This window comes from Piliocolobus tephrosceles, chromosome 9 (assembly GCF_002776525.5).
Source record: "Piliocolobus tephrosceles isolate RC106 chromosome 9, ASM277652v3, whole genome shotgun sequence".
Classification (NCBI taxonomy): domain Eukaryota; kingdom Metazoa; phylum Chordata; class Mammalia; order Primates; family Cercopithecidae; genus Piliocolobus; species Piliocolobus tephrosceles.
In genome coordinates this window covers 67,749,061-67,775,946 of record NC_045442.1, presented here as the reverse complement: position 1 = coordinate 67,775,946, position 26,886 = coordinate 67,749,061, and the positions used below count along the sequence as shown (strand labels likewise).

The following is a 26,886-nucleotide window of genomic DNA, read 5'->3' as shown; positions in this document are numbered from 1 at the left end:
GCTAGGGGAGAAGGGATAAGCTGCAGGCTGGGGTGGGTCAGAGTCTGTTTCCTTAAGGACACCTTCTCCTTGCAGCAGACCTGTTCTCACCCCAGGCTGGGTGAGAGGGGCCTGTCCTAGCTTAACCCTTCCAGCTGAGTTCAGCGGGTGAGGAGGAGGTGGGAGGCAGGAAAGGGCCTGTTTCTTGGGCTTGTAGGGCTCAGGTGGCCTGGAGCCACCTAGCCAGGTGGAGCTGGGGGTGAGTAAGGGAGAGACAGTCTTGAAGTATGAGTGTGATACACTCTAGTTTCCCTTCTCCTCGATTTCCATATTCTGCTAGATGTTCTGAGATTGGAAGGGTGTGTGATGGAGGGAGGAATAGGGGTATGCAGAAGCATGCCATCAGGTGCTTTTGTGACAACATAGAAAAACATACCCTCCAGAGTGGACTCTGCCCTATGAGTGCACAGCTCCATGAGCAAATGGCCCCTCTGTGCGGAGAAAAGCATGCTCCTTCCTCCAGACGAGGCCACCCCGCTCCAGGATACGCAGCTTCCTGAGCAGTGAGCAGTGCTGGGCTGCATCTCACCAGCGCTCTCCTCCCTGTACAGGGCACTACATGCACGACCCCAGAGGGCCGCCCTGCTCCAGAACTGGCTGTTGTCACCCTGGGTGGGTCCCTCCCAGCCGAGTCCTGTGTTGAACATCTGGGTCACTCTTGCTTGGCCCATGGCCCTGGCTGCTTCCTAGAACCTTCAAAGCGAGGTGGGAGGACCAGCAGCACTGGTATTGCCTGGGATCTTGGTGGAAACAGAGTCTCAGGCCTCACCCAGAGCTACTGAATCAGGGTCCACATTTTAACAAATGCTCAGCTGACTCATGTGTGTGTTAAAACATGACTGAGAAGACACTGGAGTTGTCCAAATACTGGCAGAGATGGAGTAGAACATGGGAGAAGAGAGACTCAAAATAGAGAGAGAGAGACCCTCCCATAGAACAGGGGAAACAGACATGTGCTAACCAAAGACAAAGCAGTGAGCAGGGGGCTTGGGGACGCAGGAAACAGCCTGTTCTGCTGGTTTTAGTGCAGTGCCCCGTCCACCTGCTCAAAGACCTATCATCAGAGACCCTCCCACATCCCCAGCCTGTGGGGGCTTTGGCTATCTGCCCCAGGTGGGCGGAGGCCCAGCCTGGCAGCTCAGAGTCCCAGGGGAGCATGCTGCAGGGCAGGCTTGGGCCCCCAGGGTGGGGAACAGGGTTATGGGGGCCTGGCTCTACTCCTTGCCAATAGACCACCATCTCTACACAGACCTTTCATCAGGATTCCCAGGCTGCTGCAGAGGCCCAGGCACCTCAATCACTCCTATCGCGCTGGTCGCAGGAAGAGAATAGCTTTCAGCTCAATTACCCTTCACATTCCAATATCATAACGCTCCAATGAGGCTTTTTAACCAAAAACAAAAAAGCCGTGTCTGCTGCAGGCCGGCTGCAAGGCCAGCCGTGCAGAAGGGACCGGCCTGCCTGCCTGACAGTCACTGCTCAGCCCCCTGGGGGAGTTATGGGAAGGGACCTGTCCCAAGGCACTGGCCAGGCCGAGGGGGCACTGAGGTCCCGGGCTTCAATTTACCAACATATGCCCTGCCTCTACATTAACGGTTAGAATTTGATTGACCCATGACCTTCCTTAGGGAGAGAACACCGACACCCAAGTCCCAAGAGGCCTGGCGGTGGAGTGACATACCGCAGGATGGTCTTTCTTGTCACACTAGCCCTGTCTTCTCTTTCTGGGCACAGGAATGCTACCAGACCCTTCTTAGTGCCATGGCATAATGGCATTATTCAGCCAGGCCATGGCCTGGGGAGCTGGACTCTTGGTTTCCATGTCATTACACACCCTTTGGCTCATATGTTTCTTATAACACTGACCAGCCAGGAAGCTAGCCAGAGCCAAGGTTATTAACCCCACTGCACAGATGGGTAAACTGAGGCCCAGAGAGATGAGATGAGAGGCCCTCAAGCATATGGAAGCATCCCAGTTCAGCCATGGGGACCAGGGAGATGAGGTCTGCTCCAGCCAAAAGGGTCCAGGTGGATGCAAGCTGGTCTCTCCTCTCCTATGCTGGAAGTGATGTGCAAGGGTCTCCTGCAGAAGGAAAGTCATGTTCCTAAGCGCTTCATGTGCATTGCAGAAGCCTTATAAGGTTTGCGATCGTCCCCATTACACATGAGAAAAACTGAAGCTCAGAGAGGCGAAATCACTTGTGCAGGGTCAGAATTCATACCCAGGCCTGGCTAACTCCTGGTGCCCTGGTCTTGCTTCTCTGCTACCTTCAAGATGGAATACCTCTAAACCACCCCAGGCATGGGAGAAGCTGTCCCCATGTGGACACTGTTCTCACGTGGAGACAAAACCAAGCATCCAGACCATGAACTGTGCATGCCCAGTGAATGATCAGACAGCACACACGTCCCACAGTGTCCCATCCCATGTCACACTTCGGAGGGCTACACACAGGGCCCAGAGGAGGAGGCTGGGCTGCTCTCTTCCAATCAGCTGTGCTGCATCGACCTGGCCAGCTCAGTGCTAATGGCCTTGATGGCAGCATCTCCTCCCTGTGTCCTGCTGGCCTCCCGCTGGCTGTGGCCGATTTGCTCATGATTTAGCACTTGGGGGCATTGACCCGTGAGGGAGACACCCGGGACAGAAGGAGGCAGGGCAGCTGTGGCAGCTGAGGTGTGCGCACGCGTGCGTGCCCTGTGCAGGGGCGGGAGGCTGTCTCTCCAGGAACAAGCTGCCCAGCCTGGCTCTCTAAGACTGAGAGAGGTGTCTGGCATCCCCACCCTACTCTGTCCTATACTGACCTAGGGCACTAGGGTGGGGCTGGAGAGAGAGGGGTGGTGGGAGACCTCAGGAAGACTGCAAGGTGCCACAGCCCAGGCGTCCTGCCCTACGAACCCACACCACTCTCACAATGGTCTGTCATCTGCTGGATTCTCTGAGAACCCTGGCCACATGCACCCGACATTTGACAATAAACACCTCTGCAGCCCAGCCCTCGGTCAACAGAAGCACAGCATGGTAAGGGGCGAAGGGGGCGACTAACAGAGTCCACATCCCATCTCTGCTCTGTGACATGGGCAAGACAGCCTCTCTGAGCCCCAGCTTCCTTATTTTTTTTTTATTTTATTTTTTTGAGATGGAATCTCGCACTGACGCCCAGGCTGGAGTGCAGTGGCACTATCTCGGCTCACTGCAAGCTCCGCCTCCCGGGTTCACACCATTCTCCTGCCTCAGCCTCCAAGAAGCTGGGACTACAGGCGCCCGCCACCACGCCCAGCAATTTTTTTTGTATTTTTAGTAGAGACGGGGTTTCACCATGTTAGCCAGGATGGTCTTGATCTCCTGACCTTGTGATTCACCTGCCTCGGCCTCCCAAAGTGCTGGGAGCTTCCTCATTTTTAAAAGGGGGAGAATCCCAATGCCTTGGCCACAGATTGGTTACAAAAAGCACCTGGGTGACGTGTGCGATCTCCATGATCATTATTATTGCTGTTCAGCGTTTCCCCTCCGTACAGTACCACTGGGCTTTAGAAGTTCAAGGAAATGATAAGATGCAGACCCATTTTTTATCATTTGTGAATCCTGGAGCTTGCGACTAAGAGGTCCCAGGTGTCAGACACGCGGTATAAGCAGAAACTGGAGAAGGAGGACCGTGCAGGGAATGGTCTATCTGAGCCCATGCTGGGCCTGTGCCCTGCCCCTTCCTCCTTCATGCCCCTAACTTCAGGCAGCCCTTTTGCATCTTTTGAGGCCTCCACCCACCTCAGAAATAGAGAAGCAGGCAGAGAGCTCAGAAACAGGGGAGGTCCCTCTTCTCACCTCGGACCCAGGCAGTCCCTGCTTCCTGCCTCCCGGGCCCATGTGGAGAGCAGCAGGTGAGCGCTGGATGCTGCAGTGGGGGCAAGTGCAGGGGTGGGACAGGACAGGGACAGCCACTTTGCCAGGCTCATCTGAAGCTCATCTGACCCAATTCTACCACCTGGAGGAAGATGTGCTCGATACGTGCCACAGGAGGACCAGGGGCTTGGGAACCAGGGCAGGGCCTGGCTTTCTTGTAGCACCAAAGCTGGGATGGGTGAACCCTCTGCTCCACCCCTCAGCGATGCAGAGGGCCAAGCTTTTGCTGATGGCTGTCTGGGTCCTCAAGCACTGGGTCTTGCATCCTGTTGCTGTGGGTGAAGGCTTTCAGCCAGGATCTATCTGCTGGAGGCCAGGGACCAGGTCTCATTCCTCTTGTGTCCCCAGCACCAAGCATGGGCTTGGCACCCAGCAGGCCCTCAGGCAATGTTTGGTGAGTGAGTAGATGAATGAATGAATGAGGGTGGGGTCGGCACATGGAAGCAACACTCCAGCATGCTTTTCCCACTCTGCTGTAGCAAACCAAACAGGGACTCCTCTTTCTCTGGTTTCTGGGCTGCTGCCAAGAAGCCAGGTTTCCCAGGAGGGTCACGGATGCTCAGGCCCCTGCGGAAGCCTCCTCTGTGGTGTCCCAGCAGCATGGTGGCCACTTGTTGGATGTAGCACCCCCAGCACCCCGTACCTGCCAGCTCTCCCTCTCTCCACACCTATGGCATAGGTTCCTGCCGGCAGCTAACAGCTCTGGACTCCTGAACTTTCCCACTCCACCCCTCCTGGCTTCCATGGGGCCCCTTCCCAGGCAGCTGCCCTCCCCAGTCCCGGATGCTCTGCCCACGGCTGGCCCTCGTGGATTGTTCCCAACAACCACCAACCTCCCACTGTTGTGCAGACAACCTGCTTCCATCCTCCTGCCTGAAGGGCCGCAGAGAAGCAAGGGAGGCAGAGCCTGGGGGTGCTGCAGGGGTGCACTTTAGAATGCATGCCCCACTGCCCTGCCTCCAAAGCACTCTGCATCAGTTTCCTGTGGCTGCTGTAACAAGTTACTCCACACTTAGTGGCTTAAAACAACACAGATTTATCACCTTATAGTTCTGAAGGTCAGAAGTCCAACATGAGCCTCAGGGGGCTAAAATCCAGGTGTCGGCTGGGCACAGTGGCTCACGCTTATAATTCCAGCACTTTGGGAGGCCGAGGTGGGCAGATCACTTGAGGTCAGGTGTTCAAGGTCGCCTGGCCAACATGGTGAAACATAGTCTTTACTAAAAATCCAAAAATTAGCTGGGTATGGTGGTGCACGCCTGTAATCCCAGCTACTCAGGAGGCTGAGGCAGCAGAATCACTTGAACCCAGGAGGCAGAGGTTGCAGTGAGCTGAGACTGCACTAGAGCCTGGGTGACAGAGTAAGACTGTCTCAAAAAGTAAATAAGTAAAGAGTAAAAGAAAATAAAATCCAGGTGTCACAGGCTGCATTCCTTCTGGAGGCTCTAAGGGAAATCTGTTTCCTTCCCTTTTTCAGCTGCTAGAGGACATTCACATTCTTTGGTTCCTGTCCTCTTCCTCCATCCTCAAAGCCAGCAGCATAACAACCTCAGATCCCTCCCACTCAGCTCTGCATCCACTGTCATGTCTTCTCCTCTGACCCTCCTATCTCCTTCTTAGAAGTACCACGGTGATTACAGGGGCCTCACAGAGACAAGCTATCTCTAGGCCTTTAACCACAAAATTCCCTTTTCCACGTGAGGTCGCACAGTCACAGGTTCCAGGAATTTGGACATGGCCCTCTTTGGTGGGCAAGGGGGCGTTAGTCTGCCTACCATGCTCCAGCCCCATTAGATGGCACGATTTCCTCCAGTAGCCCTCAGTGAGGTATCCTCCTTTTGCCACCAGCTGCCTTTGACTCTGATGAGGCCAGACTCGGCCCTTCTCCCACGGCCTGGCAGGGAGTTCGGACCGTACTTCTGAGCTACCTTCAGCATGGGTCTTGGAAGAGAGCACACCGAGGGCTGGTTCATGGAATTTCTCTCTTAAAGGATATGGGCTACAGAGGAGGAGGAGGAAGCTCCCTGAGGGCAGGGACTGCATCATGCAACAAATCCACTGAGTCCCCACTGGGTGCCAGGCCCTGAGGGTCCATCCACGGTGGAAAGCCACATGTCCCTGCCCCTGCTTTCACAGAGCTCACAGTCACTAACAGTGATCAAATAGTCCTGCATGTAAGTGAGTAATTACACCCCAAGGTCAAAGCTATAGGAGCTCTGGTGCTCTGAAAGCCCAAGAACAGAAGAATCTTTCTGCATTGGGAGGAGAGATGAATCAGGAATGGAAGATCCCAGGGGAAGTTGGGAGCTCATGAAAAACGGGGAGGGTGATGTGTTCCAGGGAGGTGGAAAGGCCCTGTGGCATAGTGCCCTTGGGGACCACCAAAAAGGTGGAGGTGCAGGAATACAGAAGAGCAGGGGAAGGAATGTTTAAGGGGAGGCTGGAGAGGGGGCCGGGATGAGACCCTGCCAGCCTTCTGGGCTTCTGGTCGTCAGTCTCAGAGCACCACAGAAAGATTTCTGCAACATCCCTGGCACATCTCAGGGACTCAATACATTTGAATGAATAGATGGATGGATGGAGAATACATGAATGAGCCTCTCTACCCTCCTCCTACCCCTCACCAGTGACCTGCCCCATCCCTCCCTTCTCCACGGCAACGGTTAAACGGGATCTCCGAGGCTTGCTCACTTATTTATTTATTTCCCCCCGGCTGCTGACGCCGACCCATGCCTCCCGAGTATGGCTCCGTGGAAATGTCTGTAATCGCCAGCACACTTTAGGCATTACTTCCACACCATTTAGAGCTTTCCACCCCAATAGCTGCTATTGCATTTCCCTCCATCTCCATCTTTTGGGCTGTGTTGGGCGGAATATTTTTTCTAAGGTTTGGTAGTCCCTGAGTTTGAGGGATTTGATGGTTTGGGGGAGGTGAGGAGAAAGACAATGCTTTAGAAGAATTTATTATTCTTCTCCTATTGCCCTGGCCCTGCCCCAGCCTTGACCAGGAAAGGAAAAAAACAATCAGTTCAAGCCGCTAAGAAGCCTTTAAAGATTTTTGCGTTTTCCCATGCAGGACTGAGATTGGGTTGCTGATACGAACAGCAGCTTTGTGGGAGGCTGAAGGTGCTGGAACACAATAAAGGTCATCTCACATGAATCCCTCCCTTAACCAAACACCCTCCCTGCTTCCACCTTCTCATCTCAGGGCCGGCTCCTCTAAAGGCAGCAGTTGGGCAGTAAACCCCAAACCCTGAGTGGCTACTCTGGGGGTTAAATGCATCTGGGCTTGCTTTGGGGGGCAGACAAGAGCAGTAAGCTCTGAGACAAGCTGTGTGATCTTGGACAAGTCACTTAACCTCTCTGGGTGTTTTTCCCCAGCTCTAACATGGAGAGAATCACACCTTTCTTACCAACTGGAAGGACTACACTGAGGATGGAAGGAGACAGTATGAGGGGAAAAGACCCCTCTCCTTTTTTCCCTTCTCCTTCCTCTCAATCCAACTTTCCCCCATCCCATTCACCTCCCTGGGATTCCCCTTCACCCATCCAGCCTCTTATCCCAGCGCCTAGGCAGTTCCATATCCACCTGAAAGATGACCCTGGATGAGGGAGAGAGTGTCTCAAGGTAATGACCACAGGGGTTAGCTCCCCCGGTGCATGCAATGTATAGGCGGACTGTCCCATGTCACCTGCACAGTGGTGACCTTGTGTCAGCACCACACACATTTGATCAGAGACAGTAAGCTTCCCAGTGACACACAGATGTAAGTGGTAAGAGGATTCAAACTCGCCTGTGGTACTCCTAATACAGTACTCCTAACCAGTGTGGGGAGTGGCTCCCAAGAGGAAGCTGGCTGCCTGTTCCCAGGGGCCTACATGATAACAGAAACCCACTGGAATGGATATAATAAAATGACAATGGGCAAAAGCAAGCCACGGGGTTAGAAGCCAGGACAGTGGCTACCTTTAGGGGAAGGGAGAGGGACAGGGAGAGGCACAGTGGGATCTCTAGATGCTGGCGAGGCTCTGCTTCTCCATCCGGGTGCAGTTACACAAATGCATTCACTTTGCAATCACTCATAAAGCTGAATATTTATGAGTGCTCGCTTCTCCATATGTAAGCTTAAGTAATACATTTCTTCAAAAAATAAGACAAAACAAAACCTGTGTAAGCTTGTGGGGACCCGCCAGAAAAAAATACTCCAGGAATTAATTCATGCCACTGGCACGAGGCTCCAGACAGCATGGAGTGGACAGGCCCAGGTCGAGCAGTCCCATTTCCAGAGGAGCGGCCGAGCCCTGGAAGTGAAGTGACTCACCCAAGACTCCCGGCTGAGCTGCACCTGTCTTACTGTGCACAGGCAGACGACCTCTGCTGTCTGCAGGTGGGGGGCCAGGGGCCACCCCAGGAAGGAAAGGCTGGGCCAAGGTCAAGAAGCAGAGGGCCCACCTGGGAGGGGGTTTAGAAGCTCAGATGGGTGGGTACAAGGAGCAGAGACTTACGCCTCCAAATCCAGAGGAGAGAAGACTAAGTGAAGAGCCTGGGGCCAGCGCTCAGCAGCGGCTTCTGAAGGGGATATGTGCTCTGACATCTCTAGCACTTGGCTTGCTTTTCTGTAAAATGGGGATAAAGGACCAACCTCCCCCTCTCTCCCACGGGATGGCTCTGAGGAAGCAAGTGTTGGGCTTGGCTCATGGCAGGAAGGAAGATGGTGCTGTGGGCTTGGATGGCAGCGTTTCATGGGAGGGCGCAGCAGGAACAAAGGCTGGCTGGCAGGAAAGTGATCACCTGGTACTGAGGATAGGAATGACAGGAACGCCAGGGACTCAAAGCCTCACACGGATGGGATGGATTTCTGAAATGGAGGGTTTGTGTCGGCAATGGTGGGAGGCGTGGGCTCAGACTGGGAGGTGCAGGGATCGGAAGGGGTCAGTGGCAAAAGGCCTCCCACACCATTTCCCTCTCTCGGGAGCAGGATTGGGAGAGGGGACCACCCTGAGCCTCTGCGGCAAGGACGTGAGTGGGCATTGGGCTCTCTGGGGCTGGCAGTGCCCTGTGCCTGGGAGGTGGGCTGGCTGATCGATGATGAAGACAGTGAGTAGGGATGATTACATTGTATCTAGTGATTACGCCCTGGGTGACATCTCTTGGTGGCATTATCTCATCTGGAGAGAAGAGCAGGCTTTTTAATAGATGGACAGGCGGCTTCCACTTAAGGTTATTATAAAGAGGGAGAGCCCAGCCCTCACAGCTTCCAACCAACACCACAAAGTTGCTAAGTAATTAAAGGCTGCTAAGGAATCAGAGAAATTATAATAATTCCACCAACTCAAAGCTTGCACTCTCTCATTTTCCCCCTCCTGGTAGAAAACAAGGTGGGTCAGGCAGCCTGCACACCCATCAAAACAAGCCTATTGTGTGGTGGGCCTCCATGTCACAGGGGCTGCCAGGCCTGTCCCCAGGCTGTTCGGACAATACCTGAACTTGTTAGGATAAGTGAAGGGACCAAGATAAAAACCCTAGAGCCCCCAGAAACAGGAAGAACAATAGCAGCATGCTGGTGGCCGATCAGACACCTGTGGACACCTGTGACCTGCATCAAGAAGGCAGTCCAGGCCCCCTGCTCATGGGGTTTGGAGAGCTGCCCAGAGGGGAGCACCCTCATCCCAGCCCTGCTCTGGACACTCAGGCCTTACTTGGGAAAGCAGTGCTGTGCCTCTGGCCCAGGGCTGGGCTCCGTTTCATAGGTTCTGGAAGCCAGTTCCTGAGAATCTTCCCTCGCCACCTTTCATGGCCTGTGCTTTGCCACTAATTGCGGGGTGACCCTGGGCAGATCCTTCGCCCTTACTCAGTGTGTTGCTTGCCCACAGAGTGTGCGGCTAGATTAAGTCACCTCCAGGGTCACCCTGTGCTGTTTTCACAGAGTCTACATGGAACACTCTAGGCCTATTACCAGCTGTTTCTTGATGACTCTCAATTTTTCCCTTGCCATGTCTTTGTTTTATGTTTCCCACACATTTCCTGACTGCCACTGGAATGTCAGTTTCCTGACCACCAATGCCCTGACTTCAGCCAGTCAGTCTACGGGGATGAGTCCATCTGTCGAGCTCCTCGGGCTTTCAGGCAACTTTCCTGAAGTTCTCAGAGCTTTTCATAACAATGGTAATATTCTTCAGGCCAGGAGAGAGGGCTCATGCCCATGATCCCAGCACTTTAGGAAGCCGCAGCAGGCAGGCTGCTTGGACCCAGGAGTTTGAGGCCAGCTTGGGCAGCATGGTGAGACCCTGTCTCTACAAAAAAATACAAAAATTAGCTAGGCATGTTGGTACGTGCCTGTAGTCACAGCTACTCAGGAGGCTGATGTGGGAGGATCACTTGAACCCAGGAGGTTGAGGCTGCAGTGAGCTGTGATCGCGCCATGCCACTGCACTCCAGCCTGGGTGACAGAGTGAGACCCTGTCTCAAAAAAAAAAAAAAAAAAAGAGAAAAAGGTAATACCCGTCAACTACCAAGTACAACCTATGTGTGCGGTGCTTCATACACGTGCTCTCATTAAACTTTTACAACTCAGTGTATCCCTATTTTACAGATGAAAAAACTGAGGCTCAGAGAGGCTAATACCTTGCTTATGGCCTCCCAGTATGCAGTTAGAGCTCACATGTGCATAGCCCCATCACAATGCAGTAGAAGTCTGGTCCCCATGTCACAGATGAACACAGGTTCTCACAATACAAAGCTGCCCTTGACCATAGGTGGGGCCTTTCCAGACCCTTGGTTTCCTAAGTTTGCCCCCCACTTGGGGCGCCCCACTTCCTGGAGGAAAAGGCATACAGGCAGAAGACCCTATACCCTCCCTCCAACAGGCTCTACCACGGGGGCAATGAGACCATTTTAAAGAAAGGAGCTGAAAGACGGCAGATGGACTTGGTGTGCGAGGCTGACAGCCCAGCACTGCAGCAGAACTAGCAGGCAGCTATCATCTCCTTCCATTTAGAGGTTCCTTATTTAAAGGGCGGGGGGCACAATAAAAGGTGTCCCGGTGAGTGCAATAGAATCCCTAATGCTTGAGAGCTGGGCTCCGCACAGTCCGCCTGCTTCGTATTCATAGCAGAGGGTCCCACATCATTGCAATAGAATTATATGGGCCCCCAAAGACTCCCAGCTAGAATCGGCGAGGAAACCGATGTAATGAAGAACATTATTACCATTAAAACAAAATAATAATTTTAATTACAGCTGGGCTGCCTCTATCTCCTGCTCCCGTGCTGTCCTCTTTCCTAGTGCTGAGGGTGTTGGAAGATGCCCACAGCCTTGACCACGCCCCCAACGGGCATGGAAGCAGGTGGTGTTACAGGGGACATGAGGGACCAGGGGTCCTTGGCTTCACCCCACTGTGTGGAGGAGGAAGCAAGCAGCCTCCGAGTGTGTGGCTGGGCTGAGCTCGGGGCCCTGGTTTTGTGGGACTCCATTGACTCCCTCCTTGGCACCTAAGAACCAGAAGGAGGTGGCAGAAAATGTTGAATCTTCCCTGCAGGCAAGGGGAGCAGGCTGGCATTTAGCCTGCGTGTGTGTGGGCAGGGGAAGGGGGTCATCCCCTGCTTCTCACAAACAATGCTGCGTGCACAGTTGATGACTGAAATCACGGAGGTGGCTCTGAGGCGCACTAACTGCAGGCCACTAGGAAGGGGTGTCACTATGACCATGGCTGGGTCCTGAGCTACAAGGTGATGCCCAGCAGGGATGGTCCTCACTGCACAGAGCCAGCAGTGGGCTCTGAGCGCAGTTTCTCCACTGGACCCCCTGAGCCTGCGCAAGAGGCCCAGAGTTCCCTGTCGCTTCCCCCAGCCAGGGATGGATCAGGGCCTGACCCCTGCAACTTATGGCAAATCAAAAGCGGGCCATGGCAAATTGCAAAACAATACATGCAAAGATGCTGGAAGGTGAGAATGAGTTCAAAAGACCCTCTGGGAGGCAGGACACAGGATGGAAGATGTTGCAGGCCTATCTGATTCTGGGGGACTTGGAGAAGTCAGTGAATTGGTCTTGGCCTCAGTTTCTCTCATCTATAAGGTGGAAAGAATAATTCCCCCCTAACTTACAGAGTTGTCATGAGGACAAATGAAAGATAATGAAAACACTGGGATATACAGAAGATATTATTTAAATAAGAACACAAACATATATACACACACCCCTTAGAACTGTGTAGGAAGCCCTGCTGCTCTGCCCACAAGCATATGTCGATTCACCACTACAAGCCCAGAGCTTGCTATCCTGGCTGCCGCAGGCGATGGCATCTGTCTGCTGTGAGAGAGCAGGGCTCCAGGCATGGGTCACTGTGCTGACAGAGGGGACAGACCAGGGAAGGGGCAGGCACCTCAGGGTGGTTGCCAAGGGCCATAGAGACATCGTCTGGGGCTGCCACTCAGCCAGAAAAACCCACTCTGGCTGTGGCCTGCAGGAGTCCAGAGCCCCTGCGATGATTTATTGGTCTCCCTCTCCCAGATCAATAGGTGCATGGTTATAGATGCAGAGGGGCCGCCAAGGCCCGTGGCCCCAAGGTATAAATTAATATGGCCTGTCGAGGGGCTGTCTCTCCTAGCGTGGGAGATGACACGCTCATGAGTGGAGCTGTCACCTCGGGGGCCACGGCAGGCACAAGCCAGCGGGAGCCCCCTCGAACCTCCCCTGCCAGCCTCTTGCTGCAACCTGAGGATGCAGTTTATAAATCATTCAGCATCTGACAGGCACGCCATGCGGGAAGGTAGCTGGGGCACTGCTGCTGGCTGCGGTGGGTGCTAATAAGTTGGCCTCTTAGACCAAATCCAACTCTGCACGCTCTGGGCCCTGTCTGGCCACCACTCCAGGGCTCCTCACATGCCAAAGCACACAGGATGACAGGGCTGAGATCCAGGAACCAGTGGGCACCAGCAGAGAGCAAGGATGCTTTCAGTGCCTGGGAGGAAAGTGGGGTGCAGGGCACATGCGAAAGTGCCCTTGCCCGCTCAGTGCCAGGCCTCACTGCTCTTCACCCAGCCCTGGCCCATGCACAATAAGGAAGCCCTCACCTTGGTAGACCAGCTGGCCAAGGCAAAGCACTTCATGTAAATGCTCCTTTTGTCCTCACACCACCCAAGAGGCAGAGGTTGCCGCATGGCTGTCTGCATTTGTGAATTCCATTCACTCAAGACACCGAGCACGGTCCATATGCCAGGCCCAGGGCAGGGTGCTGAGGATGCACAGATGACCAAGCTCAGTCTTTGCTTAGTCTGGTGGGAGAGATGGACATGCAAACAACAGCCACAACCATTTCCTGAGCACGCACTTATCCTGGGCCTGGGCTGAGCACTCTATGTGAGTGATCTCATTTACTTTAATCCTCACTGTGATGTTTGCAAGGCAGGTATAATTATTTCTACTTTGCAGGTAGAAGTGAAGCTACTTGTCAAAAAGTCGTGCCACCCCAGGCCTGCCTCCTAATCCTGGCTCCATCCCTTGACTAGCTTTGGGCATGCCATGTAACTGTCCTACTTCAGTGTCTGTCTCAGTAGGATGGGAATGACAGGAGCGGCTGCCCCAGGAGGTGGTTGTGAGGGCTCCCTGAGATCCCATGCAGAAAACAGTGTTGGGCGCACAGGAAACCAACAACAACAATAAATTTATTATTACCGTCACTAGAGAAATAAATTATGTATTTGATCTCATTGACAAATGGCATCCAGGGATACCCTTCTCTCCACCTTCCCATCTCTAGAGTAAGGAGGTACAGGGAATGAGCAGCTTTCATCCTTGTTAAGGGACATTGAGAGGTGGTTCAGGTTAGTGGGGCCCAGGGCCAGCAGGCATGGCTTTGGCTCTGACCCTGATCCCAGCCAGCACTGAGGCTCAGGCGAGGACCCTCCATCTCTCAGGCTCCCAGGATCTCACCCCAGCTCTAGCCCTTCCCCACAGTAGCCTCATCCCTGCCTCAAGCTGGTCACCTGAGGCCATCGGACAAGGATCTGTGCAGCACCTGTCACAGAGACCTGGGCAGGGACCCAGAGGCTCACTTCCAGCCCGGCTTTATTTCCGTGAGGTAACAGTGGAGACCTGCAAAGGACACACACCCACCTAGCCACTGTCCCTCCTCAGCAGTGTCTCTAATCATAAATCAGAGATGACTATCCTCTGGGGAATTCCAATATATGAAAATAAGCTATAGGATCCCAGAAAGTGAATGATATTCATAGACACCATAGTCTCTTTCTCTAACAAACTCCTACTCAGCCTCTAAGGCCCCAAACAAATAGCCCCCATGTACAGACCACGCTGTTCACAATACACTGTGCACATACAAAGCTACCATGGCATTTAATACATTTAGATGTAGTTAGACATTCACTTACTTGTCTTTCTCTTAGTAAAATTGCCTTCACCAAGGACAAAGACCTTGGTCTTAATCACCAGCCTTTTATTGAATATACTATGAGCCACAGGCTATACTAAGGACTTTTCCTAGCTACATTCTCTCATAGCAATCCTGCAAGACAGATATTGCTGCTCATCTTACAGATAAGAAAGCTGAAATCCAGAGAGGTTAAGTCACTTGTCTAAAGTCACATGGCTGGCAAATGGTAGCATCTTTTTCCTACCCTGCATGCCCAAGTCAGCTCAGAATCCCTGATCCTATAGCTGTTCAACAAATGTTTGTTGTGTTCATTAAAAAAAAAAGAAGGTCAGATCCGAGCATGGTAGGTGAGATGTGGGCTTTGAAGGACAGGCAGAGTTGAGTTAGGCTGAACTCCAGTACTAGTTAGAAAACTACAATGTGTGTGTGTGTGTGTGTGTGTGTGTGTGTGTGCGTGTGTGTGTGTGTCAGAGAGAGAGCGAGAGAGAGAAACAGACATGTATCCATTGCCATTGAATTGGCTCTATGGCTGACAGGAGAGTTCATATGAAGGAATAGCAGAAGAGAATACTGAAAAATAAGTTGGGAAAGGTAGGTTGATGCTAGATGGATAAAGGCCTAGACTGCCCAGCTAAGGAGGCTGAACTTGTCAGAACTTCAAGGACACAGCCATCTCTGAGACTCCAGCAGGTCTTCCAGATTCCCCGACCCAGTGAGTCACCTGGCACCACCTGACTTCTAACCTCACATCCATCTTCCTGCCTAAACACCCCAGCACCAGGGTCACCTCCCTGGGGCACCCTGGAGGCTGAGGGGGTGGCCCTGGGAGGATCAGGGAGGGGGCAGTGCTGAAGGTCAGTGAGGCAGGCACGCGCCCCTAACGGAGGTACTGAAGCAGCACCGCTGGGCACAGACACAGGCAAACACGTTTGAGCAAATTGGAACGCCATAAAAGTCTATTACAGCAAATCAAACAGCAGTCAGCATGACAGCCATTAGCTTGAAATGAATACATGGGGACTTAATGAGGTCTGTCGAGGCTGGCTTGGTGAATTAAGTTGCCAATTCTAGCAGGATTTCCCTTTTCTTTACGGACTTGAAAGCATCTACGCTACCTCGTTAGGACTTCAACAAGTGAATTGCCGGGCCTTTCACCCTGATAAAATGGATAATTACATGGAGAACAGCTTAGTGAGGGGAGTGGGGTGGGCAGGAGGGGAACCAGAGCAAACAAACCCAAACACACACCTGCCCGGCTTCTCCTGAGCTGGGGGCTGGACCCGGCAGAAGCTTTCAGAGGGAGTGGGGGCCCAGGAGAGGCAGGCAGCGGGGCAATGCCTGGTCTTGAAGTGCCTCCCATTCCCTGCTGTTCCTGGCCTGAGGACTTGGGTCCAGGTGGGCCATGTCTCCAGGCAGCCATGGAGGGGTTGAAAGTTCACAGCCAAGATGGGCTGCCCTCAGCACCTCTCAGAAAACCTCTAGTGGGATCCTCCAAGGCTCCCCAGACCTGGCTGTTCTCACCATTACCAGAAGAATTTGTTAAAAATGCAGCTTCCTGGGCTATCTCTCCCCAGCCCACTGATTCACAATTGCAGGGGGCGGGAATATGCTTCCTAACCAGTCCCCTGGGAAATTCTGCTGGGGCATGTTTGGTACCCTCTGATTCATCACTTCCCCAACACGCAGTGCTAGATGGCTGGAGAGAAGTGGTCCTCCTACTTCTGCTTGCGTAACTCCAGGGATGGGGAGCTCAACACATTCTCAGCAAGGCAGGGGCACAGACTGTGTGTGCATGGGTGTGTGTGGGCAGTCTCATTATTAGGAAGCTCTTCCTTAGATAGAGCTGGATTTGCCACCCTGTACCTTACTCCCTGTGCCAATCCCTGGGTTCTGCACACAATAGTCTCCATCATTATTAGGGCCCTAGATGGCTGAGATGGCCAAGAGAGGAATTGAATGGATGGAGGCGGCCACCAGAGCTTCTCCGCCATCCTTCGAAGAACAATAAGGTGCTGAAGGATGGGAAGGAGCTTCTCCTGCTGGGTTTCGTCCTCTGATCATGTGATGTCAGCCCTGGAAGGGGCTGGGTTCAACTCCCTAGTTTGAAAGCTATAGGGCCTGAAGCCAGCAGACTAGAACCCAGGTGTCCTGACTCCAGTTTCTCTCTTCCTACAAAACAGCACAAGAGCAACCACTGCTTACCTCAGCCAGACTCTGCTGGAAACCCACCTCCTCCAGGAAGCCTGCTGAGATTTCTCTGATCACCTTGGCAGACCCTGGCATTCACGCCTAACAGGGTCTGCAGTGCTCCCCTACCCCATTTCTCTGGCTTGCATCCTCACCCTGTTCACATCTGCAGGGTCCTTTGCTGCTGAATCACACCCTAAAGAGCAGGGGCCTGGGGTTTCCAGGGTGACCTGAATGCAGGCAGGAAATCCTGGGCTCATTTCCGGGCCAGGGGCCAGTAGACTCTGGGCTGGTACTCCAGCTGCGGTCAGAGCCAGGCAGCTAGGTTCCAGCTCAGGTGACCACACCAGGCCAGGGCTGGTCCATGCCAAGATGCCTCAGATCAGGAGTGGCCAGGCTTCCGTCCAGCTGATACCACATCCCCACTGGCCACACTGAGCAGCCCCAAGCAGGGCATTGAGTATCAGGCCACTAAAGCAACCGGGGATGTTTACACATGAGCAAATAAACCACATGGGCCTTCCTCCAAGGACGGTGTGTCCTTCGCAGCTGGCCCCTCTCAGCCTGCCCTCTCCTTGTCAGATGGGTATCAGGCAGGCCACTGTATCCACCTGCCCTTTGTTCTCATTAGATAAGGAGGGCCGTGGCACAGAGAGGTGAAGTGACATGCCCAAACATACCCAGCAAGCTGGGAACAGAGCAGGGGCTGGACCCAGGGTCTCCTGCCTCTAGTTCTAACTCCTGTCATTCGACATTCCTGCGGCCTCCTAGGTCTCTGCACAATGACAGCCTGGCTCAGAGCCAAGCCCACAGCAGACATTCAATAAATATTTGTTAAATAAATGATTGAATGACTGAAGAGACTCTCTCCTTGGAGGCACAGGCCTTTGGAGAATCCCAGGGGATTCCAATAGGGCCGACTGTTGGAAGTCACATCTCCTGAAGCAGGAGAGAGAAAAAGGCTGGCCCGCAGCCCAAGGGCGGGAGAGGAGGGATGTGACCCCTCGTCCCCTTGCCAGTGCGGCTCCCTGCTGCCCTATGAAAGGGAAGACAGAGGGCAGCCATGCCTGCCAGGATGGCAGCTGAGCAATGGGTCCAAGGCTCATTAACTCTGAGCCATGCCCTTGGTTTCTGAGCCCAGGCCCGGAGTGCAGGCTGGCACGTAGAGACCCTTAATTAAATTAGGGAGACTTCTAAATGAGAGAGAGCAGGAGCCAAGCTGCAGTCCCTGGGCACACTGGCCACAGCTCAGGGCACCGTGCTCCCATGTTTAGGACTGCGGGCTCCCCAGTTCTCTCCCGCCCCAGGCAGGTGAAGGGCATGGTGTCTCCGCTGCATCCCCACCTGCACATCTGTCCTCTCTTCCATCTGGTGCCAGCATAGGACCCTTGGCTCACAGCTCAGGAACAGAGGCCAGGGAGTGGGGTGTATGAGCAAGATCTCGTCACCCTTGAGGCAGGCTAAGCCTGCCCTGGAAGCCAGGAGGCTCGAAGTTAAAGCTGTGTGACCTTGGGCAAGTCACTCTCCCATGCCCAGTCTCATCCATGAACTGATCATGATATTCTCTCAAGACTTTTTACTCCCTGATCACTCACTGGACCAAGGGGCTAGAACTCAAATGACATGGTGCCAACCTGCCTTTCCAGAGGGTTCTATCTCCCATTGTTCCCATCCCAACCCTTCACTGCCACCCCCCAGCCCAAAGCCTCAAGGGCAGGCCCTAGGGACACCCAGTGAGAAGCCCTTTACCCTCCCGCTTCAGAGTCTTTGAATCACTAACTGCCAGACCATAAGACTGCCATCCGCCACCCAGGCGAGGGGCCGCAAGCAGTGGGAACCCTGGTGCCATCAGGAGCTGGCAGCCAGCTTATTAACGAACCGTTTGTAATGCAATAATTTGTACTTCTCAATTACCAGCAATGGCTTGATTTTACACGCATGGACTCATGCAAACATACTCAGAGTACAGAGTACAGGGGCCTGGGAGACCATGGTGGAGAGCGTGGGGCTAGGGAAAGCCCCTTCCTAGAACTGTATGCTCCCTGAGTCCTGGAGGGACCTGATTCTGGCCAAAGCAGGAAGGTCTGGTGTTAGGCCTGCCCACCCACCCTGCCCAAGGCCCATATTTGGATATGAGTGGAAGGAAAGAGGGTGCAACACCTGCTTCTCCCAACTCTTGTTCCACCATTGACTCCAGTTGGAGGTGTGGGGCTCAGCCTCCAGCATGAGGCTGCCAACCTACTGACCCAACTGCTCTTCCCAACCCCAGGCGGGGCTCCGATCCCCAGGGTACCAGCATGTTCACCAACCTGCCCAGAGTTGGCACCTGGGCTGCGGTCTGGGCAGAAGAGCCAGAGCTGCTCTCCCCACCTGACTCTTCACCTACACCCTGGTGGTCTGGGGAGCAGCAGGTCTTCGATACCCCCAAGGGCGACCCCGGTGGCTCCTACCTCAGGGATGCGGACGCTGTAGGGCTGATTGTGAAATGTGGGTGCGTTGTCATTCACATCCCCGACCTGGATGTTCACCTTCCGTGTGATCACCTGGCAAGAGAAAGGCACGCAATTAGCACTGCCACCTGACTCTGGCCTCTTCCACCCTAGGGGCCCAGAAATCCTGTGACCCCCAGGAACATGCCTTTAGGGTCCCAGGGGACACTCACCCCTTGGTGGTCGCTGACAGAGAACTCCACGGTGAACTCCGACTTGGTCTGAAAGAAAAGTGAGAGAGGGAGGGGGGAAGTTAGTCAGCGCTGAGGTCCTGCGTCCTGGGTCCTGGGCCCTAAATGGGGCAGGAGGGGCTCCAGGATTGCCCTAGGAGCTTGCCTGGAACCAGGCATCCAAAGGCTTCCCTAAAATACTAGCATTGCCCTTTGGGTTAGGGAAGCAGTGTGGAATATGGATCCTTGTTTAAGAGAGCAATAAAAGACAGAAGTCAAGCATCCCGGGTGCTAGTCGTGGCTCTGCCTCTAAGATGCTGTGTGACACTGAGCAAGTCACTACACACCTCTATGGTTCCTTCCTCAAACACAAGAAGAGGGTAAGGGTTGGGGATGTGTTCACACGTTTACCTTAACTTGCTAAGGGCTACCATGCCGTCAATTCCTGCTTCTCTGGATATTGGGGGAATATTTACTCGGGGTAGGGGTAGACTTGTACCCTCCATGGAGCCCCATTCTACAAGGGATGAACCCAGGGTCACTGTTCTTCTTGCCTCTCCAATGTAGCTGCTTGCTTGGAGACACCTCTAACTACCCATGCCAACCCTAAGTCCAGACAACAGCATTGGCCCTTGAAGAGGAATACCATTCAGGCAGAAAGACGCCACTTTGGCGTCAGAATGGAGTCTTAGAGGAAGACTCCAAAAGATGGTGGGCCATCCTTCCCCCAGAGTCTCCTCCTGTCCCCAGGAGAGAACTGGGGCAGGGGTATGAGCAAGTCATACCTCTCTGTCCAGTGGCTGCCGGAGCCACACCACGCCGGTGTCAGGCTCCACGGCAAAGAAGCGAGAGGCCTCCTCCCCAGACACGCCAAACACCAGGGGGTCATTGTCCATGTCTCGGGCCAGCAACTGGGTCACAGAAGAACCTGGAGTAGCCAAAAGAGAGAGCAGAGGGAAAATATGGGAGGTCAGGTTAATGCCTTCCTACCTTGCCCAGGTGGCTGAACTCTCAGCAGGGAGTGGCCACTCAGCAACTCTCCAGCAAGCCACAGATCATCATAAGGCCCCAGCGCATCTGTGGGCTCTGACCCAGGTACTCCACCTCTGCCCTGGTCCACTTTTCACAGTGCGTCATGATGGTATCAGGGGACCATCACTCACCGTGTTCTGGGTGTGTAAAACACAGTTGTGACTTCAGCCTGCCCCACTTTCTCTGATTTTAATTTGAAGACCTCCTTCTCCAAATGGCTCAGATGAGGACAGGCCCCCAATATTTCAAGTCCTATGTTCCAAGATGAGCACATGAGTCAGTGCTAGCCAATCAGAGTGTGCCATTTCCCTGGTCATGATGATTGGTTCAGGGATGAGCATGTGACCCAAACTAGCCAATCAAAGCCAGCCCTGGGACTTTTGCTGGAACTACTGGGAGAGAGGAGCTCTCTTTCATGGGGGTTGCTCATTGGCACTGTGGGCAGCCATCTTTGGCACCACACAAGAAGAGCCTGAGAATGAAACACACAAGGAGGAAAACAGAGGCAGATGATGTATGGAGAGACAGATTCCTGATGGTTTTCTGAGGTCTGCCACCAGCTGTGCCTGATATTAGCTCCACCCTCTGGACTTTTCAGGTATATGAGCTAATAACCACCCTTGCAACCTTTTCTTTGGCCTAAGTCAGTTTAGTTGGACTTCCGTCTTTTGCAAATGGAAGTGCCTTTCCTAATTCAGAATACTTTGCAAAATCTTTTGGCATTTATCCGAGAGTGACCAGGTGCTGGCCTTATGATGAGCACTAGAGTATGCAGAGGTCAAGAAGATGTAGCTCAGCCTCAAGGAACTCCAGTCTAGAACTAGCTGACAAGGTCTAGTTCCCATCCTCAAGAAGGGGATTGAGAGGCAGTTGTCATCCCTTACCAGAAAGCAAAGCCCTGGCCTGAGGGCACCTAGGCTTCAGGATGCCTGGCCTATCCCCTCCCTAAGAAGAAAAGGGCATCTTCTCCTGGGGCTCACAGCTCCCCTGTGTAACTTTCAGGTAGGGTCACCAACTGCCCTGCTTTGCCCAGGACGGAAGCATTTCCCAGCACATGTGCTAAAACCAGGAAGCCCCAGGCAAACTGGGATGGTTGGTCTCCTTAGCTTCAGGAGGTCCTTAAACTCACTGGAACGGTACACAAAATGTTATGAGTGTACAGTGCGTCATTTTCCGAAGACAGTGTCTATAGTCTTCATCTGATTCTCAAAGGGGTGAGCAGATCAGAGCCATGACCTTAGGCAAATCACTTATTTCCAGGTTTCAGTTTCCCCTATAAAACAAGACAGACACCACCTGCCCCAAATTCTGACTCACCTTTACCAGATAGCTCTGAAAATCAAGCTAGATAGAAAGAAAGGCTTCCAAATTCTTGGAATTTTATCTAGAAAAGAACTTCTAGAACAGTTCTAACATGATGATGCTAGCTAACATTTTTGAGCCCAAATCATAAGCCAGGCCTAAGCTGAGCTATTTCCACGCACTAATTCAGTCCATAATGCGATTCTCCCCATTTAACGGATTAGGCAACAAAGAGTGATGAGGTGATTACCATGGCCTCACGGTCAGCAAATGGCAGAGCTGGAATCCACATCCCAGGCAGCTGGGGCTCAGAGTCTACATTTGTTTCCACAGCACAGACATCTCAACACTCAATATGTAAACTGAAGATTCAGGACTTCATGGACATGATCTATCAGATCCTAACAGCCCAAGATTTGGAAAATGAAGACACTGGGCATTCACTGGGCCCTTACGATATGCCAGACACAAGGTCCATTCATGTGGATTCTCTCATTAAATCCTCCCAGCAAGTCCGTTTGGTAGTTGTTATTCTACCCATTTTGCAGATTAGGAAGCTGAGGCTCAGAGAGGCGAAGCAGCTTCTCCAAGGTCAGGCAGCAGAACAGCATAGTAGGAAACGGCAGCATCCAAGGTGATGGGAGAAGGTGAGATGGAGGAGTAAAATCGTGGAACATCTTCAGAGCCCAACCCTCCCATTTCAGAGTTGGAAAAGCTGAAGGCATTTAACAAGTTGTCCAAAGTACAATGGTGAGCCACAAAGGCAGGATTCAAACCCAGGTTTCCAAACTCCCAGATTCCCAGTTCATTGCTCTTTCTAGATAGTGTAAGAGGAAGTATGTGAAAGCCATAGATAAACCAAGCACATCTTTCCAAAGCATTTGCATTGCCCGATGACAAATAAGTGTTTTGTACTAAAACAAATGGGAAGACACTGGGGGCAGCATTTGACTGATTAATTAATTAATTTTTTTTTGGAGACAAGGTCTCGCTCTGTCACCCGGGCTGGAGTGCAAGTGGCACGATCTCGGCTCACTGCAACCTCCACCTCCCAGGTTCAAGTGATTCTCCTGCCTTGGCCTCCCCAGTAGCTGGGATTACAGGCATCTGCCACCATGCCCAGCTGATTTTTTGTAGTTTTCGTAGAGATAGGGTTTCACCATGTTGGCCAGCCTGATATTGAACTCCTGACCTCAAGTGATCTGCCCACCTTGGCCTATCAAAGTGCTGGGATTACATGTGCAAGTCACCATGCCCAGCCTAATTTATTTATGTTTAATTTATTTGTAAAGATATAACCTAAAGCCATAAATGAGTTTCTAGCCTCCCCTGACTTCTAGGAGTATACACTTCCTTTCCATTGCTCAGATATTCTCTAGTGGCAAAGTTTGAGAAACACTGAGTTACTTCCCAAAGGCTTGGGCAGATTCCAGATGGGGAAACTGAGGCCCATAAGTGCCTTACTTGTCCAGGTGCAACAATGAGTCCATGGCAGCCTGCAGCCCCCTGGACTGCAGTCCTCACCTGCTGTACCTCAGGGCCCAGCCCAGGTGGGGGATCTGGGGCCAAGCTCCCAGCTGGGCAAGGGGATTCTGGGAAGACCATCCTGGCCTTCCAGCCAAGGTTGCATGACTGGGTCCAATATCCCAGATGACTCTCTCAGGCCTGACGCTCAGGTCCTCCAAAGAAGTGGGGCGCTGGGCAGGACAGGGATGGGGCCATCAGCTGCTGTCACCCACCCTGTAATTTCCCGGACTTTTATCCATTTTCCCCTCAATTATGTGCTGCTCAAAATGGTCCTTTTCAGCTTCCTCATGGGCTCTTGCCTGCTCATGCCTTCTTTGTGTCCCAGGTAATTGCTAGTGACCTTTTCTAAGTGTACTAATTAAAGGTGCCGATTTAATATTATATTTAAGACAAGACGCGCCGCAATTTTCCAGCTGGGCACATACTCCCCCGCCCAGTGCTGCTCTGCCTCTCTACAGAAGCTGGGCCCAGCCCTGGTTTCTCCAGGAAGCAGGGCTTGTTTCTCCACTAGGGGAGGTTTCCAGCAACCTCTGGTTGTCCTATTCCTACAAGAGTGAGGCCAAGCTCTGGGGTTCAGCTCCAGCCCAGTGCTCTTAGCCATGCAGGAGAGCCATGCAGGAGAATCATCTCTGGCTGGGGGACCCTGGGGTACACATGCCACACAGGTTTGCTTCCCACCTGAGAAACAGAATATACCTTGCATCTCAGGGCTGGAGAATACCTGGAGTTCCTTTTGTACAAATTTGTGGCAAAACACACATCACATGAAATTTACCACTTCAACCATTTAAAGTATACACAATTCAGTAGCATTTGGTACATTCACGATGCTATGCAACCATCACCACTAATTCCACAAGATTTTCATCATCTCCAAAGGAAACCTCATGCCCACGAACCAGTCACTCCCCATGACTCCTTTCCCCAGCCCCTGGCAACCACGAATCCACTTTCTGTTTCTATGGATTTGACTATCCTAGAGATTTTATATGAATGAAATAACACAATATCTGGCCTTTTGTGTCTGATCTCTTTCACTTAGCCAAATGTTTTCATGGTTCATCCACGTTGTAGCATGTATCAGTACTTCACTCCTTTTTAACAGCTGAATAATATTCCATTGTGTGAATGTAACACATTTTGTTCATTTATTGATCAGTTCACAGCTATTTGTGTTGTTCCCAGCTGTTGGCTATTGGGAATAATGCCGCTATGAACATTTATGTACAAGTTTTTGTTTGAACATCTGTTTTTAATTATTTTGGATGTATACTTAGGAGCACAATTGCTGGAACATATAGTAATTCTATGTTTAAATTAATGAGGAACTGCCAAAGTGTTCTCCATGGTGGCTGTATTATTTTACATTCTCATCAGCAATGGATGAGACCTGGTGTTTTTTCAGTGGTAAGGAGGATACCCTGCTATTCACAGGGGCTGGAACGCCCTCTTATGATAGAGAGATGGGAGCTGGCTGGGTCCCCACAACAGATGCTATTGGTACCCTGCCCTCCATCCCTCAGCACACACATTTCCACACACACCAGCCTGACTTCTAACTGCCAGCGCCTGTGAGTGTTCACCCGGAGTTCTGGCCATCAGAGACTGCTCCTCCTAAATACAGCACGGCCAGGAAGTGCCGGGAATGGATGCCCCCGTAGCAGAGCTCACCGAGTGATTGTGGAAGATGATAGATAAGGATGACCTTGTCTACCATGATTAGAGCTCAAAAATGTTAGCTATCATCGTCATGTTAGAACCCTCCTAAAAGTTCACTTACAAAAGCTGCTTAGTCTTCTTTTCTAGATAAAATTCCAAGAATTTGGAATCCTTCCTTTCTGGTGGGATTTTCAGAGCTCTGTGGATAAGGTAGGTAAACAGCCCAGCTCCAGCACCTCTCAAGGGCATAACTCAGAGGTCTGTGTTCTGCACTGGCAACTTGGTTGACAATAACACATCTTTATGGCTTCCTTCCCTTCCTGTCTCACTTCCTCACTCCCTACTTGTGTTTCCTGGAACCTCCTCCCCAGTAAGCTTCTTGCACTTAAGTCCTCATCACAAGGTCTACTTCTGGGGGAGCCCAAATTTCCAATGCATGTTTAAGACCATGCATTGGAACTACTGTACAGCTTTATAATGCAAATTCTCAGGCCCTCTTGACTGGGTTGGCTAGTGGGAAGACCAGAGTGTAAACTTTTCAACAGCAGCCCCTACTATCCCTGTAGGAGACACTCACACAGCCAGGTTAGAAGTCCTGTGGCTGGTTTATAGCAGAATGATATTCAAATATTTAACAACAGGCACAGTACAGACATCAACCAATCAGGAAAAAACACTGGCCATAAACAACCAGACCAGTAAGTACTGCCTGTAAGTCAGCCTGGTTTATGGCTTCCATTTTAGATGCAGAGAAAAGCTCCACCCGTCCCAGGATGATTGAAAGGCCCAGTCTTAGGGCTCCTGGCTCAATCAGTGCAGCAGAGGATTCTATGCACCTGGCCTCTCCTACCCTCACGGGGAAGGGGCATCCAGCTAGGCCAGCCCCTCCACTCTGTGCCACCCAAACCATGCCCAGCCTAACCTCATGGGTGGAAAGCGGAACATTCGAGAACTTAATCACTGTGCATATGTGTTCATGCCAGCATTCTTTGCAATAGCCAAGAAGGGGGAAACAATCCAAGTATCTGTCCACAGATGAATGGATAACCAAAACGTGGTAGATACAGCCAATGGAATATTATTCAGCCTTAAAAAGAAAGGAAATTCTGACACATGCTACCATATGGATAAACCCTGAGGACATTACACTCAGTGAAATAAGCCAGTCCCAGAAAGACAAATACAGTACGGTATGACCCCCCTGATATAAGGTACCTAGAGTAATCCAATTCACAGAGACAGGAAGTAGAATGGTGGGTGCCAGGGGTCGGGAAGGGCAGAATGGAGAATTATTGTTCACTGGCTACAGTTTCAGTTTTCAGCAGAAAAAGAGTTCTGGAGGTCGGTTATGCAACAGTACCAATGTGCTTAACACTACTAAACTATACACTTAAAAATGGCTAAGATGGCAAATTTTATGTTACGTGTATTTTACTATAATTAAATTTAAAAAACCCAAAACCTTAAATCGACCATGTCTAAGGCACTAGTGATCTGGCCCAAGATAACATCTGTCACTACATCTCACAGCCTCACTGAGCTGAGCCCCATTTGGCCCCACAGGCCTTCTTTCTGTTCCTGAAAAGGACGAGTCGGCGGCTGCCTCGGGACCCTTGCCCTGATTGTGCCTTTGGCTGGAAAGGTTCCTACCCTAGGTCACTCCACCTCCACAGCAGCTTCCTCATTATTCACCTCTCAGGTCGTGAGTTAGCACCTTGGGGAAGCCTTCCTCAAATTCTCAATCAGCAGAGTCCAGCTAAAGAGACGCCTGGTCACTCAGTGTCCCAAGACTCCAAGTTATTGTCTTCACAATCCTCTCTCTCTGAAAGGATCTGCTTATTCACTAGACTTGCTGACCACCTACCCCAACCCCCTGCCCATCACGCAGCACATTCAGCCTGACCTGACGTATTCCTTGTCATATCCCTAAGCCTAACACAGGGATTGGTGCCCTGGAGGCACTCAGTAACTAGTAACTAGTAAATAAATGAATCCTGCTAACAACTGCCCAGAGGTGTTAGGAAAAGACAGCCCCCCAAAGTCATGAAGGTCTATGAGCCATGACAGGAGGAGAGAGTATAGCAAGTTAATTCTTAATTGTGTGCACAAATGGACAGGGGAAAGGATAGCTGATCAAAACCTAGTAACACCCAAATCAGTAGCGTTTGGCTTTGGGCCCAGGCAGGAATCAC

At 52.0% G+C, this 26,886-nt stretch overlaps 1 protein-coding gene and 1 long non-coding RNA gene across 2 annotated transcripts in view; one reads left to right on the top strand and one right to left on the bottom strand.

Moving 5' to 3' along the window:
* The window catches only part of LOC111537881 (cadherin-23-like), a 252,292-nt gene that overhangs the window by 118,370 nt on the left and 107,036 nt on the right, over positions 1 to 26,886 (bottom strand). The window contains exons 4-6 of the mRNA XM_023205000.2: positions 19,960 to 20,102; positions 19,178 to 19,225; positions 18,966 to 19,058 (exon numbers count right to left, since the gene is read on the bottom strand). Coding sequence (XP_023060768.1) covers positions 18,966 to 19,058; positions 19,178 to 19,225; positions 19,960 to 20,102 — 284 coding nt within the window. The remainder of the gene's footprint in view (positions 1 to 18,965; positions 19,059 to 19,177; positions 19,226 to 19,959; positions 20,103 to 26,886) is intronic.
* Positions 18,257 to 22,023, top strand: LOC111537884. The gene is made up of 3 exons (XR_002730137.1): positions 18,257 to 18,399; positions 20,174 to 20,269; positions 21,842 to 22,023. It is a non-coding gene; the product is annotated as an uncharacterized LOC111537884 (long non-coding RNA).